Raw genomic sequence first — 19,373 nt, forward strand, 5'->3', positions numbered from 1 at the left:
AATATGTAAAATGGAAACTAAAGTTACCCTACTTCATACTGGCACAATATTATTCAATATTATGCCCTAATTTTCTGGGGGGGAAGAACAAGCCAGTTCACAGTGGCTTTTGGCCGCTCAGGATTTTGAAGAGTCCTCAGAAACCCTCCTCACACATCACGAATTAAGCAATTAGCAGCTCTTCACGAATCAGTGTAAACATGTAGGGTGGCTTTTGAACTCCAGGGTTTTCAGCTTGGCATTCATTTATTTTACATTTTTTTCAATCCTTTGTCAGTAAAGTGCCACTACTGGACTGAAAAGAAAGAGAAAAGGGGAATTTTCTTTGTACTTCCCCACTACAGTATTAAATGCTTTCAGCCTAAGTAGACACAGCACTAAAATGATGTATTTCTGTTATTTAAAATTGAAATGTAGAGAAATCATTTGTCTTTACCACGTTAATAATGAAGAACCGTTTTTCTTTATACGTGTAGAATCGCTTTTAATTTAATCTAGACAGCATCTCAAAATGAACATCCCACATTGAAATAGCTCAGCCTATAGCATAGGAAATAGCATAGGAAAATGAGTGAGCCAGTTGGCTATAAAGCTTAGCTCATCACTGGTTTATCAACTACTTTTATGAATCTGAAAACAACGTAATGATTTGCGTTCTATGCACACCATGTTATGAAATCAGGGGAAGTCAAGTTTCCCAACACACCATCTTAAAAACTCATCCACACTTCATTAAACGCAATGGTACAAGTGAGCGCACAACTCTGAATGTCAGTGCTTCTCGATGCCACTCGATGTCAGCGTCATTGAAAGTACATGGATCATTACATGAACAAAAATAGTTTGCTCAGATAACACATTAATGCCCACTGTTAAACAATGGAGGCACTTCATTTTAATACAACTAATAAGTTGTTCTGAAAGTAAAATAGTATTTTTCATGTGTTTTTTTTTTTTTTTAATTCGGGTCAGGAGACTAGAATGGTTATGCTGGTGACACCCCAGGGCTTCATGTTTTATTTTTAAAGGTCATGCTACTTTGTAAAATGCTTACAAATATAAGTATTTGATGTTCTCATACTGTGTATTTGGATGTACACTACATAAAAATAAGATATGTATTTTTTTTCCATTTAATACCAACAGTATTTTGTTTCCTGTTATGTATATATATAAAGATGGCTCAAAGACTACATTTATCACATGAACTCCGCATGAGTAACCAGACCACTGCAGCTCAATAGCACTATAAAATAAGGATGAAACTTTATAACACTTCAGTCAAATGAAAAATAAAAGTGTTTACAAGGTAATTCCTGAACACAAAATGGCTAAACATTTGCATAATGCCATGCTGATCAGGCTCTTAACTCAGGTAAAGTATTAATAAATGTTTGTTTTATTCACATTTTCCAGGCTATTACATTAAACATTATTAAATTATTAATGCTTCGATAACTCTGGCTTTGTTTCAAAACTATAAATAGATACAAATATCTTGCTGTGTTCGTAGTTTGACAAATACCAAGATGATCCACAAAATCAACACAGTTACATCATTACTTGTGTTTCTGAATTTGACCACCCCTTCCCCCCTCCACGCACACACACACACACACACATGAAATCGCTTTCCTAAATTGAAATTAGGGTTGAGGAGAGAAATAATGTGACTTGATTTGAGAACTGCTGATTAGCAACATGCCTCCTATCAGTCCCTCATACAATCTTGCCTGATTGCAGCTTTTTATTTTCTGATTATCAGTGCATGGCAAATTCTTGATGTACCTTTTCTTTCTGTCGATGATTAACTTCTGTTAACTGTGGTTGTTCAACATCCCCAACTTCTTAAATAACAAAGTTGGGTACGTTTCACACTTCCAATGGAATGCCCTATCAGCAACACCCTTCATGTCTTTACTGCTTCTATTTGCAAACCTTGAGGTTCTTGACCACTGCTGCCCTGCCTCCCTTGTAAGTTTAATTTTAACTCCAGGTTGACCCATTGCTGTGGTGTGCGGCTCTCTGTTGGTTCCTGCTTCCCCCACTTATTTTAATGTTTTCCTATTCAATAGAGCTGGACCCTATGGCTGCAGCTCCTGTTTTTCTGAGTATTGATGTGCGGGTCCCTGCTGGTTCCCTGCCTCCCGTTTGCTAAGTTGAGACCTCGTTTCTGTGGCCTCGGGGCTGGCCTCCCCCGTGATGGCTAGGGTATCCTGTACCCTTTGGGTAGTAATCTCGATTCAAAAGATAATGATAACCACGGAAATCTGAGAAAGAGAATACAACCCAAAGGCTGCGAAGTTGTGCGTGAGTCTTTAGAGGCAGTTTTGCTTTGTTGTTGTGCTCCCTGTTAACAACACACAGCAGCCTACAGGCAGCAACAATGCAGTCGTGAGTTCCAATGGTAATGACAACATCCCATCCCCTTTGGGTAGTCTTCTCCTTCAAAGATAAAGGTTTTCTCACTTCCAAGCAAATAATACAGGAACCAGATGGTTTTGAATCCTGTTCTTCTCAAAACAAACACAAAGAACTCTTATTGTTCTGCCCCAGGAATCTCATATGTATTTGCAAACATATATATATATATATATATATATATATATATAGGATTGTGTTATCTCCTAGTAGAACGTTTTTAAATTAAAAAGACACTCTGAGCAAATTATATCTCCCTGGAGCTATCGCCTTGTCAGCAGTGAGCCATAAGCTATACAGCTGACAGTGAAAAAGAGATAGTAAATACATTGTTCCTGACATCCTGGAAGGATGAACTCTATATACAGTAGAGAGAGGAGTGACCCTCTTACTGTGCATGATTGAGTTCTGCAAACTTCCTGAATCAGTAGGTGGCTTTAGATATCAACCAAAACAGACATGCAGGCTCCCAGAATTCACTGAAGGTCATAATAGCTTCCTGCTTTATGGTGAATACAGTACCTAAGAATAATAGTACCTGGAAAATATGTAAATACATGACAATGATGATTAACTTATAGGATATTTCAAATAGAATTGTATTTGTTTTGGAATTTCCCCCATTTTAGGGAGGGTCAAAGTTATATATATATAGTTTACATGGCCGCCACTGCTACACTAGGCAATCTCTAACCTTTAGTTATAGCTCAGTAGATAGTGAAAATGAAGGGGAAAGACAGAAAGAATAACTTAAACCATAGCTGAGACAGTGACACTTACAGAAATGTGTGGCTTTCTACAGTTATTTGTGCACTGATCAATAAGGTGTCTAGAATGAATGCGAATCCTGGAAATTTGAAGTAGTCCTGAGCTATTCAGCGTGAGGCGAATACTAAAAATATGACTTAGTATTGAAACCGAGTCTGAAGCCAATATGCTGCAGTCAGCCAGCTATATCAATAATAATAACAAAAACAACAACAATAATAATAATATTAATAATCATAATCTTAATAAAGCGACTCCTTGAAGAGCAACCCAACTGCATCTGATATCGATGTTTTAAGATGTAGCTCCAAGCCACAAAGATCTAGCTCCTGGTGAATGATTTAATGCTTAAATAAATATATGCATGTTAAAAGTGACGCTCCAAGTTTATACATATTTATAGAAGGGCTGTGGTTAGAGGGATGTGTTATTCAAGAAAAATGTGAATTATAAGTCCCTGAAGAGTTTGTTAAAAGCTCAAATGTGGCAAATGCATAAAGCATTGATGACAGTAAAATTGCTTAATAAAGGACAGATTTACTGCCCCAGACACCGATAGCCAGGCTACCGGTCACCGGGTAAACAATTAATATCTGGAAATCACCAATTGCATGTGGGCCTATGCAAATAGCAAGCTCAACTCCATCTTGTTTGATTCCTGTCTGCAGTGCCTATTCGAACGCTTTGCTTTATGTACATAACTTGCTATAAGATTCCATCGTTTAAGCCAAATATGACCTTAATTTAATCCATTTGACACGTCAAGTATTTTACTACATTACTGTTTTTAAAAATGCAATGTTTCTTAAATAGTTTTAACAGAAAATTAAATGATGATTTATTAGACTTTATTGATGGGCTATCTCTGCGGGATTACAATGTAGAGGATTTATGAATACAAATAAAGACCATCAATCTAAAATGACAGGGGAACAGTTAGGGAAATTATATAGAAGAGAAAGAGACAAAATTAATGGATTCTGTTGAGCATGTAGACGAGATCTGGCCAGCCAAGCATACAACGTCAAGGCCAGACATAAAGATCTCTTTTTACCTGTGCTAAAATTCAGAACCCCAACAACTATGAGGGGCAGTTCAATTCAAAAATAAGATTTTAAAAAAAATGATATACCAAAATGGATATATCATATACCAAAGTGTATATATCATATAGTAGAAAACAAATCATATACCAAAATGGATATTTCATATAGCAGAAAAAATATGTCACGTGGCACAAAAAATATATACCAAACTCCCGTGGTGGTGATGTTGGTTTGGACAGGCGCAGTGTGCCAGCTGGTTAGAGACGAATGAGGGAGACGTGGACATTTACGAGCATGCGATGATCATTATCGCTGAGTGTACATATACATTAATATACATATATTATATTACAATTGTAACAGGTTTAAAATTATTGGTACTGTATTTGTTATTTATGATTTATTAATAGCTCTGTTTGATTTTTAATGTAATTTGGTAGTGAATTGTCAATTTATGACCAATACTGTTCAAGTTTATAACAAACGGAGGCCGCATCACATTGACAAAACATATCGGCTAATAATAATCAAAATCAAGGCAAGCTAATTCAAATAGTGAAACCAATCTTTTTTCATGACTGTAAAGTACTGCCCTTACATAGTTATTTTGATCAAACTGTCAATTAAGTGTCTGCCACACCATTTGTGCATATACAGTATGTTAATGTTATTTTTTGTTTTTTCATTATTTCTTATGCACAGATTTTTTTGTATTACATTTTATATATATATATATATACACACACACACACACACACTATATGCACTAGATGTCCTATCATACATCTTTAATTCACTGAGAGTGAGATTCTGAGTCCGCCAACTTTGGGTAATAATGACCCTTCTTCTGAAAACACCAACATGATAAAAGCATAGCCTATTAATAATAAAGTACAGCATACAAAAAAACATAGTAAACAATGTATACACTAGCCTCAGAGTGTACACCTGTAAACTTTAATTTAGGCTTCATGAATGGTATCTTGATTAATGCCTGTGCATGAATGTCCAGATCAATGTCTCCCTCATTCGGCAGCTAATGCCTGTGACCCTATGAAGGTATATGATATATACACTTTGGTATAGGTTTTTTTTCTGCTATATGAAATATGCACTTTGGTATATGATATATATTTTTGTGCCATATGATATATACATGTTGGTACATGATATTGTTTTTCTGCTATATGATACATCCACTTTGGTATATGATTTCTTTTTTCTGTTATTTTTTAATTGAACGGTCTCTCATAAACAACAGCCGCTTCACTGAAAGTATGTTTTGTCATTGACGAGCACAGAGAAGCCGAGAATAAAACTTTTAGAGGGCAATATACTGACAACATCTGTTATCTTGGTGGAAGGGTTAAGCCATATTCATAGCATGAATCATTTATTTATTCAAAGAGGCCATCCCGGTCAATAAGCAATTGACCTAGATTCATTTCATGCATATACAAAATCAAAATTAAAAGATTGCTTCCCATATGAAACGGTCTGCTAACTATCACCTAATTGTATAAACATTAGATACAGTATTTACCTTTAGACCATGAAGAAAGATTCTGACATTTTTCTTTCCCACCATTTCACAATTTTAAACCCAGTGACAACCTTATAACTGAAAAAGTCCAACTAATGTTGTGGTAAAAGAGAAAATGGTTTAAAGCCTTTTTTTTCCTCAAGTAAATTAAGTCCAAAGACAAATAAATAAGAGTATAAGAATGATCATAGACCTTAATACAGACTTTATTTTGTCCTCATCCACATAACAGCCAGAACGCATTTCCTAAAATGAAATAAAATGGCCAAAAGACATTTCCAATGATAGCACTGTTAGACATTAGCGTCTGTCTCTTTTATATATAGTAATTAAATACATACTACAAAGTTGCTATGTATGCTCTCAGAACTTTATGTTTATATATATATATATATACAGTGAGGGAAAAAAGTATTTGATCCCCTGCTGATTTTGTACGTTTGCCCACTGACAAGGAAATGATCAGTCTATAATTTTAATGGTAGGTGTATTTTAACAGTGAGAGACAGAATAACAACAAAAAAATCCAGAAAAACACATTTCAAAAAAGTTATAAATTGATTTGCATGTTAATGAGGGAAATAAGTATTTGACCCTTCGACTTAGTACTTGGTGGCAAAACCCTTGTTGGCAATCACAGAGGTCAGACGTTTCTTGTAGTTGGCCACCAGGTTTGCACACATCTCAGGAGGGATTTTGTCCCACTCCTCTTTGCAGATCCTCTCCAAGTCATTAAGGTTTTGAGGCTGATGTTTGGCAACTCGAACCTTCAGCTCCCTCCACAGATTTTCTATGGGATTAAGGTCTGGAGACTGGCTAGGCCACTCCAGGACCTTAATGTGCTTCTTCTTGAGCCACTCCTTTGTTGCCTTGGCTGTGTGTTTTGGGTCATTGTCATGCTGGAATACCCATCCACGACCCATTTTCAATGCCCTGGCTGAGGGAAGGAAGTTCTCACCCAAGATTTGACAGTACATGGCCCCGTCCATCGTCCCTTTGATGCGGTGCAGTTGTCCTGTCCCATTAGCAGAAAAACACCCCCAAAGCATAATGTTTCCACCTCCATGTTTGACAGTGGGGATGGTGTTCTTGGGGTCATTCCTCCTCCTCCAAACACGGCAAGTTGAGTTGATGCCAAAGAGCTTGATTTTGGTCTCATCTGATCACAACACTTTCACCCAGTTCTCCTCTGAATCATTCAGATGTTCATTGGCAAACTTCAGACAGGCCTGTACATGTGCTTTCTTGAGCAGGGGGACCTTGCGGGCGCTGCAGGATTTCAGTCCTTCACGGCATAGTGTGTTACCAATTGTTTTCTTGGTGACTATGGTCCCAGCTGCCTTGAGATCATTAACAAGATCCTCCCGTGTAGTTCTGGGCTGATTCCTCACCTTTCTCATGATCATTGAAACTCCAGGAGGTGAGATCTTGCATGGAGCCCCAGACCGAGGGAGACTGACAGTTATTTTGTGTTTCTTCCATTTGCGAATAATCGCACCAACTGTTGTCACCTTCTCACCAAGCTGCTTGGCGATGGTCTTGTAGCCCATTCCAGCCTTTTGTAGGTCTACAATCTTGTTCCTGACATCCTTGGACAGCTCTTTGGTCTTGGCCATGGTGGAGAGTTTGGAATCTGATTGATTGATTGCTTCTGTGGACAGGTGTCTTTTATACAGGTAACGAGCTGAGATTACCTGTATAAAAGACACCTGGGAGCCAGAAATCTTGCTGATTGATAGGGGATCAAATACTTATTTCCCTCATTAACATGCAAATCAATTTATAACTTTTTCGAAATGCGTTTTTCTGGATTTTTTTGTCGTTATTCTGTCTCTCACTGTTAAAATACACCTACCATTAAAATTATAGACTGATCATTTCTTTGTCAGTGGGCAAATGTACAAAATCAGCAGAGGATCAAATTCTTTTTTCCCTCACTGTATATATGTCTATATATATATATATATATACATACATATACACAGATCAGCCATGACATTATGACCACTGACAGGTGAAGCAAATAACACTGATAATCTCGTTATCATGGCACCTATAAAAATGGGCAAGCGTAAGGATCTGAGCGACTCTGACAAGGGCCAAATTTTTATGGCTAGACGACTGGGTCAGAGCATCTCCAAAACTGCAGCTCTTGTGGGGTGTTCCCGGTCTGCAGTGGTCAGGACCTATCAAAAGTGGTCCAAGGAAGGAAAAGCAGTGAACCGGCGACAGGGTCATGGGCGGCCAAGGCTCATTGATGCACGTGGGGAGTGAAGGCTGGCCTTTGTGGTCTAATCCAACAGACGAGCTACTAAAGCTCAAATTGCTGAAAAAGTTTATGCATCAGAATTGGACCATGGAGCAATGGAAGAAGGTGGCCTGGTCTGATGAATCACGAGTTCAAGGTGTTGACTTGGCCTTCAAATTCCCCAGATCTCAATCCAATCGAGCATCTGTGGGATGTGCTGAACAAACAAGTCTGATCCACGGAGGCTCCACCTCGCAACTTACAGGACTTAAAGGATCTGCTGCGAACATCTTGGTGTCAGATACCACAGCACACCTTCAGAGGTCTAGTGGAGTCCATGCCTCGACGGGTCAGGGCTGTTTTGGTGGCAAAAGGGGGACCTACACAATATTAGGCAGGTGGTCATAATGTTATGGCTAATCAGTGTATATATATATATATATATATATATATATATAAACACGTGGCTCCACTCACAACATTTCCTTATTTAAATTATAAAGACAAACAAACATTTGAGCGCTCCACATGTCTTGTGTTTGTCGAGTTCACAATAATCATTTTAAATCCCCATAGTGCATGTACCTAATTCAGACGTGTTCAACATTCAGCACAGACGTCATTATATATACTGTATAAACATAAATATTTAAATATATATTTAAATTCTGTGTTAAGCTTATGTCTTGGTGATACATTTCACACAAAAGCCCATTCAACCCAGATACAGAATGTAATATTGCCTCTATTGTCACACTAGAAGATAATCCTGTATTTGCTCATCTTTCACTGTTATTCTTGCAGCCAAAGAAGGATACAGTCATTACTACTGAGGGTTTATAGAGTATATATAAAGTAGAGAGTGAACTGTGGAAGGTAACTCGGAAAATCTCTTCCATTAATTACACAGCGAAAGGGCGGTGAACTCCTTATCTCACTCTCCACACACATTGCTACATTATCAGATTAGAGTCTCATGTACAGGAAGCAGCTGAGAAATAGCTCGATGCTGCTTAATTTTAAAGAGCATTATGTTGTCCCCTTAAATGGAACGTGTTTAATGAATGACATAGGCTAATATCAAATAATATCCCTTGCTTTAATAGGGACAACATCTAAACACTGTATAATAGAGAACATGTAATATTATCAAGGAACAGAAAGCTGAGAAAAAACAATGCATGCCGTAGACACATTTCTCAAGGATGTAGCAGAACAAATCACACTCCGTATTTTAGTCAAATATATGATTATAGAATGCAACACCAGTCAATCCAAATAATGATTATTTTTTGGGTGTATTTTTAATCACGTAAACAATTAGGGATACTTGCATGATTCACATTTTTACTGTCATTTGTCAATCCCCCCCACCACTGTCTACAATGCTCCTCAATTAAAACCGGCATAAAGTACATGACAATCTGAACTGATTAGCCGCATAATGAAGGCACTTTTGTTCTCAAAGCTGCTTCACTTTAAGTCTAATTACACCTTACATTGATTCCTCAGCATTTCAACATTGAGGATGAGAAAAGCACAGAAAAGGGCAATTATATCAAATAACTGCCTGACATCATAGCAGCTACGGTTGCACACAAGTTGTTCAGATGCATTCAAACACCACCTCGACAGTGAGAGAATGCAATTCACAAGACAAGCACAATGTGCTAATGAAACATCTGCTATCTTAAATGGATGAATGAATGAATGAATGAATGAATGAATGAATGAATGAATGAATGAATGAATGAACTAATCAATAAATGGAAATGAACAGAAAAGCATTGTCATAAAATTTCCCTTGAGGACAAGTATAAGGTGGCTTAGCTGGCCAATAAAAGGTGTCTTATTTGTAAGACGAATGATACTTTTGGCCAAATAGTGCAGCTTTGGCCTTGCTCCAAACAAGGGAATAATTCATACTGACAGAGTCAACTCCTTCATACACAAATTATGTTAGTTCTGCAGCGAAAAAAAAAAGAAAAAGAAAAAGAAAAAGAAAGGAAATTATAAGCTCATTTTTTTGGACTTTATCCAATCCACTGCCCTATACCAATATTTGAAGTAAAAACCACACACACACACATACACTCACAAGCAAACAAACACAAAACTATTTACTTTGATTTGTGATTTTAAAACATTGCTGTTTAAACACACAGAGAAGAAATACTAAGCTACAAACTGTAAGATATATGTAAAACACTTTGGGTAACAAATACTGAATCCAGTTTACACCATTCCAGATGCCATGTCATTGACACTGTGATAAATGTTCCTTAAAAAAAATGCACACAACCTGCACCCCCCATCTTGTCAAAGTACATTAACTACCCTGCCATCATTAACTCTGCCAAGCACACTTGTACCAAAACATTAAATGAGGCTTTAAAAATAACATTACACTTTTTCAAACCTCTCTCATTATGGGTCTTACTAATACTACTAATACTAATCTGTAGGCAATGGGTGTGACATAACTTAATATATAGTTTTGAGAATTGTATGTATTGCTGAGAATGATGTAGCTTAATTATTGCTATATGACTGCTATGAGAAGTACCATGTATATAAAAGCTTTGTATGTAAAATGTAAAGTCAAAAATCATGTAAAAACAAGCTTACATTTGTCCTCCTAAAGGTTGGTGAAAAAACTAAAATACTACTGCATTAAAAATAACAATTTATTTAATAATAGAAAGCTACCAATTTAACCTGGCATTATATTACTTCAGACTTTGCTCTTCCCTTCCTGGAGAAAAATAATAAATTTATTTTCTGTGCAGGTCATTTATCTGAGATTAAGAGTATGCTGTAGTCCTCTGCATGGTCTAAAATCTGATAATGACGTGATAAATACATTTTAAAAATTCAAAGGGCTCAAAACATTGTGCTACTTTCATGCTGGCAAAACCATTAGGGAAAAATAAAAAAGGTGATACATTGCACACATACATTAGGCCTTGATGTGAAACACACAGTATTTTAATCAGGGGAATTTGCTACAGCATCTCAGGAAGATTGTTAGCTATTTTGGGATCAAGTTTGGGGATTTGAACTGAAATGTACAAGCTCATATTGATCTGCCACGCTGTGTGAGGTTTCAGTGTTTTGGGTGTGTTGTATTTTTGTAAATAAGGCTATGGTTTTCGCATTCTGCACAACTCAAAAACCCTAATAACACGCAATCTCCAAATAATTCATGTAAATCCCAGGATTTTACTTAAAGCCAGCTTTTCTTTTGGAATTGATTGAAGGGTTATTGTGATGCCTTCTGGTCTATTCAATCTTTAACCATAGAACATACAAGCTTTATCATATAAATGTCTCATTCTGTTCCTTCCTCAATACACACATATTTACATATATTCTGTATCCATTAATCTCTAATAGTATGTTATATATATATATATATATATATATATATATATATATATATATATATATATACACACAAAGGTGTATCTATTAAATGTCCAGGTCCCTTGAATTTCCCTATGCAACTCTTACATACATGAGTAGCAGCAGAAGAGACACTTGAAATGATTAAGCATCACTTTTGTTTCAGATTTAGAGATTTATGCTATAATAAAGTGTGAAACAAAAAATGAGGAGAAGAGATTTAACAGAAGCATGTTAAGCTATGGGCAATGTGCCTACATTAAGTCTTCCAATAGTATTATTATGTTGTAACTTTCCATAAAGCGACATTTGTCTAGAGTATGCAAAAAATATGCTAAATATGCTAAAAACAACATAAAATTATATGAAATTAACAATAACTGCCATTAGAAGTGAGGAGGAGGGTCTGATTCAGTTTTATAGCCCAAACCATGTGTGGTATGTTACAGAAGCTAATGGATATGTAATGTAATAAGTACAATGCACCATTTGATAATAAATTCATTACATTTAAATGACCTCTTACAGATAACAGAATCCAGTTATGATTGATCATCTACTGATGAACAATAGGTTTTATTGACCCACAAGACACAAATTGAATTGAAAGATAGTATATTTTGATTAAGACTAACCACAGTATAACTGACCCAGAACAATAATGTGTAACATTTTTTTTGATGCACCAAAAACACCCCAACAGGGACAACACTTAAAATATTTGACACAGCAGTAATATTAGATTGGAAGCAGACAGTAACAGTGCCACAGCATGCAGTTTAAATAATAATGCAAAAGCTGAAAAAGATCCAAGAAAGTGAAGAAACCAAAACATGCAGAGGCAAACTACTATCCCTGCCTCCGAAGTGCTGAGAATCCAGAGAGCGTTGAAAAGGAACGGATGTCACTACTGAAAGAAGTGAAGAAAGACTTTTGCCTACAAAAGACAGGAAGTTGTCAAGGAGGAGCCTGAAACTGAGGCCTTCATGGATAGATGGCCTGCACTCTTCCAGGTGAACGAGGTATGATTACTTTATTAAAAAAAAAAGTTTTGATTTCTATAGAGCAGTTGGTTGACCACGTCACAAGTAGCTACACACACAAACGGGGTGGAAGTGAGTGTGATAACATTGGAGGAATAGGGTAGACATGACAAATGTTCAGAAGCAAGATTCACAATGGCAACATCATGGAGCTATCACTATCTGCTTTGACAGGTCTTATCCCAAAACAGTGTTTCAAAGACAGTGGCTTGAAATTCTCATTTTTGTCATGTGTATGGCAAGTTATTGGACAGTTAATACATTTTACTGGATTGGATTTTAAATTGACTCGATTTTAAACTTGATTTGATTTGTTTTAGTGAACTGAAGGTTGGGGGTTTAAAATTAAGAATCTGGCATGACATAAAGCAAACAGTTAATTTATAATAAATAGAAGTGTTGATTTAAATTAAACCCAAATAATTAGTTTTGTAACAATTACAAAAACAGGTTCCACTAACTTAAGATATTAATTTCAACAAATTGTTTTTGGATTGAGACAACTTAATTCAATGACTTGTGACCAGTTGAAGTATTCTTTTCAGGTTCTGTTTTCCAGTGTGTGCAAAAATCATACCTCTGTTCTAACTGTTGTTCTTGATCAAACTTACAGAATAAAACAAGGAAAATCATCCTTTTTGTTTTTTAACAAGCAGCTACACAATTTTAGCAGAAACAGATCTCTTAAGTGATTGTGTTTCAACATTTAAAAAGGTTTTTTCTGTTTTCTAAATCAGCCTTCAGAATCCATCCTTTAATAAACACTGAAAGACAATAAACAGACAGAATACAGATATAGACTATGAGAGCTAATATACCACACATAGCATTCTACAACATCAGTACAAAAATGATTTTCTAGAACAATGAAAAAATGAATAAATAAAGCATATGTGGGTCAATAATATTGTTTCAAAGGTTCAGTGTCAGGAACAATGCAACTCAAGTCACACACTCGCCCTTCTGCTGAAATCATTATTCGTCATGATCCTACATTCTCAGTCTAAAGTATGCTTTTATCACAATACATTCAAATGACTGCAATTAAAAGTTCTGAAGGACATCAATGATGTTCCTGTGACACCTTTTCACATGCTGAAAACGATTTCCGTTTAAATATTTTATAAATGCTAAGCAGGCTCTTGTGATTGCCAGGTCTTCTCTGAAACATTTATGACTTTTTTTCTTAATAGGAGAGAGTGATTCATATTCATATGTAATGAAATGTGTGTCAGAGCGAGAGAGCGCAAAGGTGCACCTCAGTAAATACAGATTAACAATCTATATGCACTACTTAATGAAGATACTTGAGATAAATATAGCTAAGCTGTGAAACATGTTTATAGAGCACAAATGGTGATACTATTCTATTACTAGGAATAACAACAGCAACAATCATCCACATCACCATCATCATAATCAAAATCAAAAAGATGTACCATTTAGTTGGTTGTACACCACGTCCTCGAGATGTTCAAGTCTCTGAAGTATGGACTGTCTGTCCACCAAGTTGGCAACTTTTCCATTCCTGCTTCTAATTCTTTGATCGGAGCTCCTTCCGATCTGGACGAGCTCCTCGGAGCGATCTTGGATCCTGCAGTACACCGAAAACAAGATAATTCCCACGAAAACCAAAATGTTGACAGTCAGCAAAGTTTTTATTTTGCGTGCCACAGCCATGAAACCGAAAGAAGCATTCAACCTGAAGGCATCAAGCCTGACTACCAAGGGCACACCAAACCATCCCCAATAAGAGAGTTGAGATGTGTGTGTTTGTGTGTGTGTGTGTGCCAATTACAAATAAAGAAAAGCAACTCCGAAACAGTCCGCTTTGTGGTTCTGAAACACCGTGAGCTTTCCTTTCAGCACCACCGCTCAGCGGAGAAAAAGCGTTGCGCGCATTAGAAAGGCTGGCCAAACGTGCTCATCAGTGGATCGGACTTCCCCGACTAGCAAAGCTGAATCTGCCCAAAGAAAAGCATCAGTTCAAGGTTGACGAGGGTGTCGGATGCAATCCTGTTTGTCTTCAGATCCCGGCAGCCCGCCACATGATTATCTGCATGCACTGTTGAGGAGTAATAAGGCTCTCTCAGTAGGGCACTGTAAGGAGAGCTGAAGATCTTTGGAAATCAAACAGTATTTCAGATCTTGTACGTTCAAAACGCAAACGAGTAGCCTTCTCAGTCGTGCAAAGTCATTTTCCTCACAGACGCTTCACAGTATATATAAAAAGAACAACAAAAACAGAAATGCACATGAAACAGAGAAAGCGGATCTCGCCTTGTGGAGCATTTACATTCCCTTGTTCACAGACGTATTTAGTCACACGACCCCTTCGTGAATTGTTCAGGTCTCAGATGTGATTGTATTTTGTATTGTATCTTGCTCCTGCTTGCGTCTTCTCGAGGTCAGCGATCACCCACAGGAGAGAAGCAAAGGATGGCGGTTTCAGGTTGGCGAGAGTTGAAAAGGGTCTGTTCTCAGACGCGGGGATACGGTGCTGATGCTTATTGCCTTCTGCATGGTGTGCAGTCCAACGTTTCTCTTTTGCCAGCTCTCTCTCTCCCTCCCTCCCTCTCTCTGTCTCTCCCTCCCCTCTCTCTCTCTCTCTCTCTCTCTCTCTCTCTTTCTCGCAGGCAGAGCTGTGCTGCGCAGTGACGTTCGCAGGAGCACATTCATAAATATTCAAGGAGACCTGATTTTTGTATATATATATATATATATATATATATATATATATATATATATATATATATATATATTATCGATTTGGACCTCCAGTAGTTTCTGAAAAATAAATAAAGAAATACAGAAAGATTTGTTTTTGCTTTCCTAAAAGTTAAATTAGGAATCCTGTAATAATAATAATAATAATAATAATAATAATAATAATAATAATAATAATAATAATAATTAATTTAGACTAAGAATTTTATGGAAACTTCATATGCGTTGTAAAACAGCCATTTTAAGACCCTTTAAAGGAGTATCTGATTAATATAAGCAGTTCAGCATTTTAAACACGTTTTAAAGAATTGTAACTTGAAAGCAAGATAGCTTGTCTCTGGGAGGCTTTATGAGAGCATATTGCATTTGACCTGACAGGAAGAGCATTTTCAGATACATCATACATGGGTTCCTATATGTGTTCCATAGTAACTGTAAGCCTAACTTCACTCTATAAAGAGGATTGAGCCAGTTCTTATTTTGACCTTATGAAAAGGTCAAAGGTCATAATGAAGGACATTTTTGAACAGACCATATATGAGTTCCTATGTGAGTTCTAAAGCAATCATTAGCCTAACAGGCAATATAAGCAGTTTTAGGCATTGATTGACCACTAAGGGGAGATCAATGGTCAAAATGAAGGTGCTTGGACTATTGTAGCAGTAAATATATTATGTTTATTCCAAATCTAAAGTCAGATATCAGTTTTGAGCCTTGTGTCTAGGAGAAAATATGAGATTTTTATTACCTAGGTTACACCTGGATATAACCCCACCTGTTAAATTAACGGGATGTCCCGGCCACCCTTGTGTGAATGAATGCATACAGAGAGCATTTCAAAATCAGCTTGGATCGATGGAATGTGACGCTAAAAATGTGGATGGATTGCAAGATGATATGAGAATACACAAAGTTCACGAAATGTTGCCACACTATATATTGCCCTTTGATGGTATCCATTATCTTGATCTTTCTAGGTGTATTGTCAGAAGCTAGGACTGAACTTCGTAATGTGTTAAAAATAATGTGTTTAAATTATTGTTGTTCTGCTTTAGCTCAACTAATCCAAAATTAAAAGAACATGGTCAATTTCACTATATTACTGCATATTGCACTGGTTGACAGGCTGGCTACTTACAGAAATGATGGTGAGTCCATTGCATTTTCATCTACAGTTCCTACAGACATTAAACTGCAACAAAATGATTACAAGTGCCTTTATTTTAAAATATACTTATATAACAAAAACAGTACCTCAGTATATAAAGTAACGCTTCACTCCAATCAAATGCTTCTCCACCAGTCCATCTCCTGCCTATTTGCCAAGCATGAGATGGCACCTACACATACATTGACTTAGAGACACTGACAAACAGTAGAGGTCAAATAAGTGGGTATACTCCCTGGGCCAAAAAGGCTGTGATCGTATTGTCCCTTGACACTTGTGTACCCTATGACACTTGTTGTTCCCATTAAGGCATTTTTCCATATGTTTTTTTTTTTGCTGTTGTATGACATTCTCTTGGCCATGCATAACACCTTTCCGGATATTTAATGTTTTAACGACATTTATTTGATCCACTATGACAGTTTCTGTAAAGGCTATACACAGCGGCAACTGGTGGGTTTTTTGGTGGGGCAGAAACCAAATATTATAGTTCATTTTGCAGTTTTGGAAGTGCCCTTCAACACAGTTGCAGTCTCTAGGTATTGCTTTAATGCACTGTCCAGCGATTACATAAAATCCACTAAACCTAGAAACACTCCTGGGTTGTGTGAGCTTCACTCTCATCACGAGGCTGCGCAAAATTTGTCACAGTCAATGATTTTTGACAAAATGTCTGTTCCTGTCTACTTCTTCATTATGCTTTTGAATTCCATTTCTATAGCCCCCTCCAGCTGGGTAGCTATTTTAACTTTGTCCAACATCCTTAGCTTTAATACATTCTGCATATGGTTTTTTTTGTGTTTGTGCTTTTTGGTCTTTTCCGAGATGTACTTCATGTCGCTCACCCCTAAGTCCAGTCCAGGCCAAATTCGTTGATGCAGCTGTCTGAAATAGCAGACATGGAAAGCAAAACACTGCAGTGCGTGTTGCACCCCCACACAGCCAGGGCTGTTTCTCATGCCTTGTTCTACAGATTGTTCAGTTGTACGATGTCTCCCTGTTGCTACTTTGTTGGTGTATGGCAATCTTTGGCTGATCCGGGTCCAACTAATTGATCTTTAATTTTCCAGAGAGAGTTCTCCATTCAAACGGATTTTGCTGTAGAGACACCATGGCATTCAATTGCATTTCTTGTATGGTCATTGTTTACTGTAACACGGGGAAGGGCAGTGTTAACTGTCAAGGCCGGCTGCCGTACAATGGGAATCATAATAGTTAAACAAACAAAAGAAAACTTGCACTCGTTGTTGAGGCTACACAGTCCCTCTCTAAACATCAACTGCTAATCAAAATGACAGACACAAGAGAAAACAGCAAACAGGTCCAAATCACGAATCCAAAAGAATAGTCACGGTCCAGAAACTAGGAGTTCCTTTTAACAGAGTCGGGTTCTCACACAATCAGGGTCAAATACACGGTCAGGGGTCGTTGACAATGCAGGGTTCGTAAGTCAGTGTACTCTACTGGAGTTGCTTGGAGGTTTATATCAATAGAAATGTAGCAAATATTTTGTACACCACCATCTATTGTGTCCAGGTAATAACGGCATATGGGTGTTAAATTCGCAGGCCCAAATGGGATTAATAGGTCTAAATCGTAACTGCACATGCTCATGAATTAACATAAGCAGGGCGCTGCCTCCCAGAAGCAGTAGAAGAGGCATAAAATAAGCACAACCAGAGATTTGGCTTAAATTCTCTTAAATAACATTTCCTTCCATAAAATGCACATGGATAATAAGAACTAAGAATGTGAATAAATGTCCGAATTTCTAATTTTGCTCAGGACATACCAGACTGTATAGTGACTCTAGGTTTCAGATATTTAAGCTACAGTTGTGAGCTATAATTATCTCCTATTGTTTGTCAGTAGGTGTGAGACAATAGCATAGTTCATGGTTTTGAAGTGCTAGAAAAACACATCGATTTCAAGTGACTACTAAAATGTTATATCCTGGGGAGGATTAATATAGCATGTGTTTCAAAATGCCTTTCTTGTGCTTAATTGTTTATGAGCACTATAAACAACTGTCAGTATACACTACACAAAATGAAAGGGGCTAGCTCTGGAGATATAATGTTTTATTTGAAATGTGTAAGCTTTTAAAGTTATTTTCTTTCAATTCTTAAAATCCTTTTTTAAAAATATATTGTATATTTAATTGAAATTGTGAAAATGAAAATCACTGGATTGTGAATATATCTTCTGATTTTCACCACAGGGTTTGATATGTGACCCCACTGCAAAATATCTGTGTAAAGCCAAACTGTTGGTTGTCATCTTCCACACATCAATATGATTACATCTCTATGACTACACTGCTTTGTTTCAAGTGTAATTAACTGTATGTTTTCGTATTGTTTTTGAATACTCAATAAAAAAACTGCCTTCTCTTTTCCTTGTAGATGTCAAAATTAAATTGTAGAAAACATGACAGTATGTATTCTTTTTATTTTTTATTTATTTCTTGGCTGCTTTGTTGTTTCTTTTCGTGGTCTTTCATCAAAAACACCCTACTGCTTTGCCGAACAGAGCAGATGGATGCTTGTCATTAGTCATCAGCTTAGATATCACACATATGTTGTTTTTGAACATGCAACTTACTACTAATGTTAAAGTTGCGATTTATATATATATATTTAGTCTACAATATCTCCACTGCACACCACATCTGAATGTTAGATATCTCCCATAGGGTGCAGGGTATTTAATCATACTGATTGAAATACTGGCCATAATTATTTGATTCCTTTGTCACAGTGTTACACAATTCCTCTGGCAACACCAGCCCGGTACTGCAGCTTAAATACAATGGTGTCGGCCAGATTAATTCCTTTCAGGCAGATGTATCCCTGAATCAGAAGGTCAGAATCTATAATTAAGTTACTCTCCTGGGTGGAACAATAAGAGAAGTTTGTCCCCTGATGGATTGTGTTGTTATTGTTGTTGCTGTCGTTGTTCAAAGGAGGAGGAAGAGGAAGGAAACTTACATGATAGTAAAAGC

The 19,373-nt window shown here is 36.9% G+C and overlaps 1 protein-coding gene across 1 annotated transcript in view; it reads right to left on the reverse strand.

Moving 5' to 3' along the window:
• Window positions 1–15,030, reverse strand: part of galnt9 (polypeptide N-acetylgalactosaminyltransferase 9) — an 82,182-nt gene extending 67,152 nt beyond the window's left edge. Inside the window, exon 1 of the mRNA XM_066689668.1 lies at window positions 13,914–15,030. Coding sequence (XP_066545765.1) covers window positions 13,914–14,154 — 241 coding nt within the window. The 5' untranslated portion in view covers window positions 14,155–15,030. The remainder of the gene's footprint in view (window positions 1–13,913) is intronic.
• Between the last annotated feature and the right edge of the window lie 4,343 nt (window positions 15,031–19,373).

This window comes from Amia ocellicauda, chromosome 17 (genome assembly GCF_036373705.1).
Source record: "Amia ocellicauda isolate fAmiCal2 chromosome 17, fAmiCal2.hap1, whole genome shotgun sequence".
In the NCBI taxonomy this organism is placed as follows: Eukaryota; Metazoa; Chordata; class Actinopteri; order Amiiformes; family Amiidae; genus Amia; species Amia ocellicauda.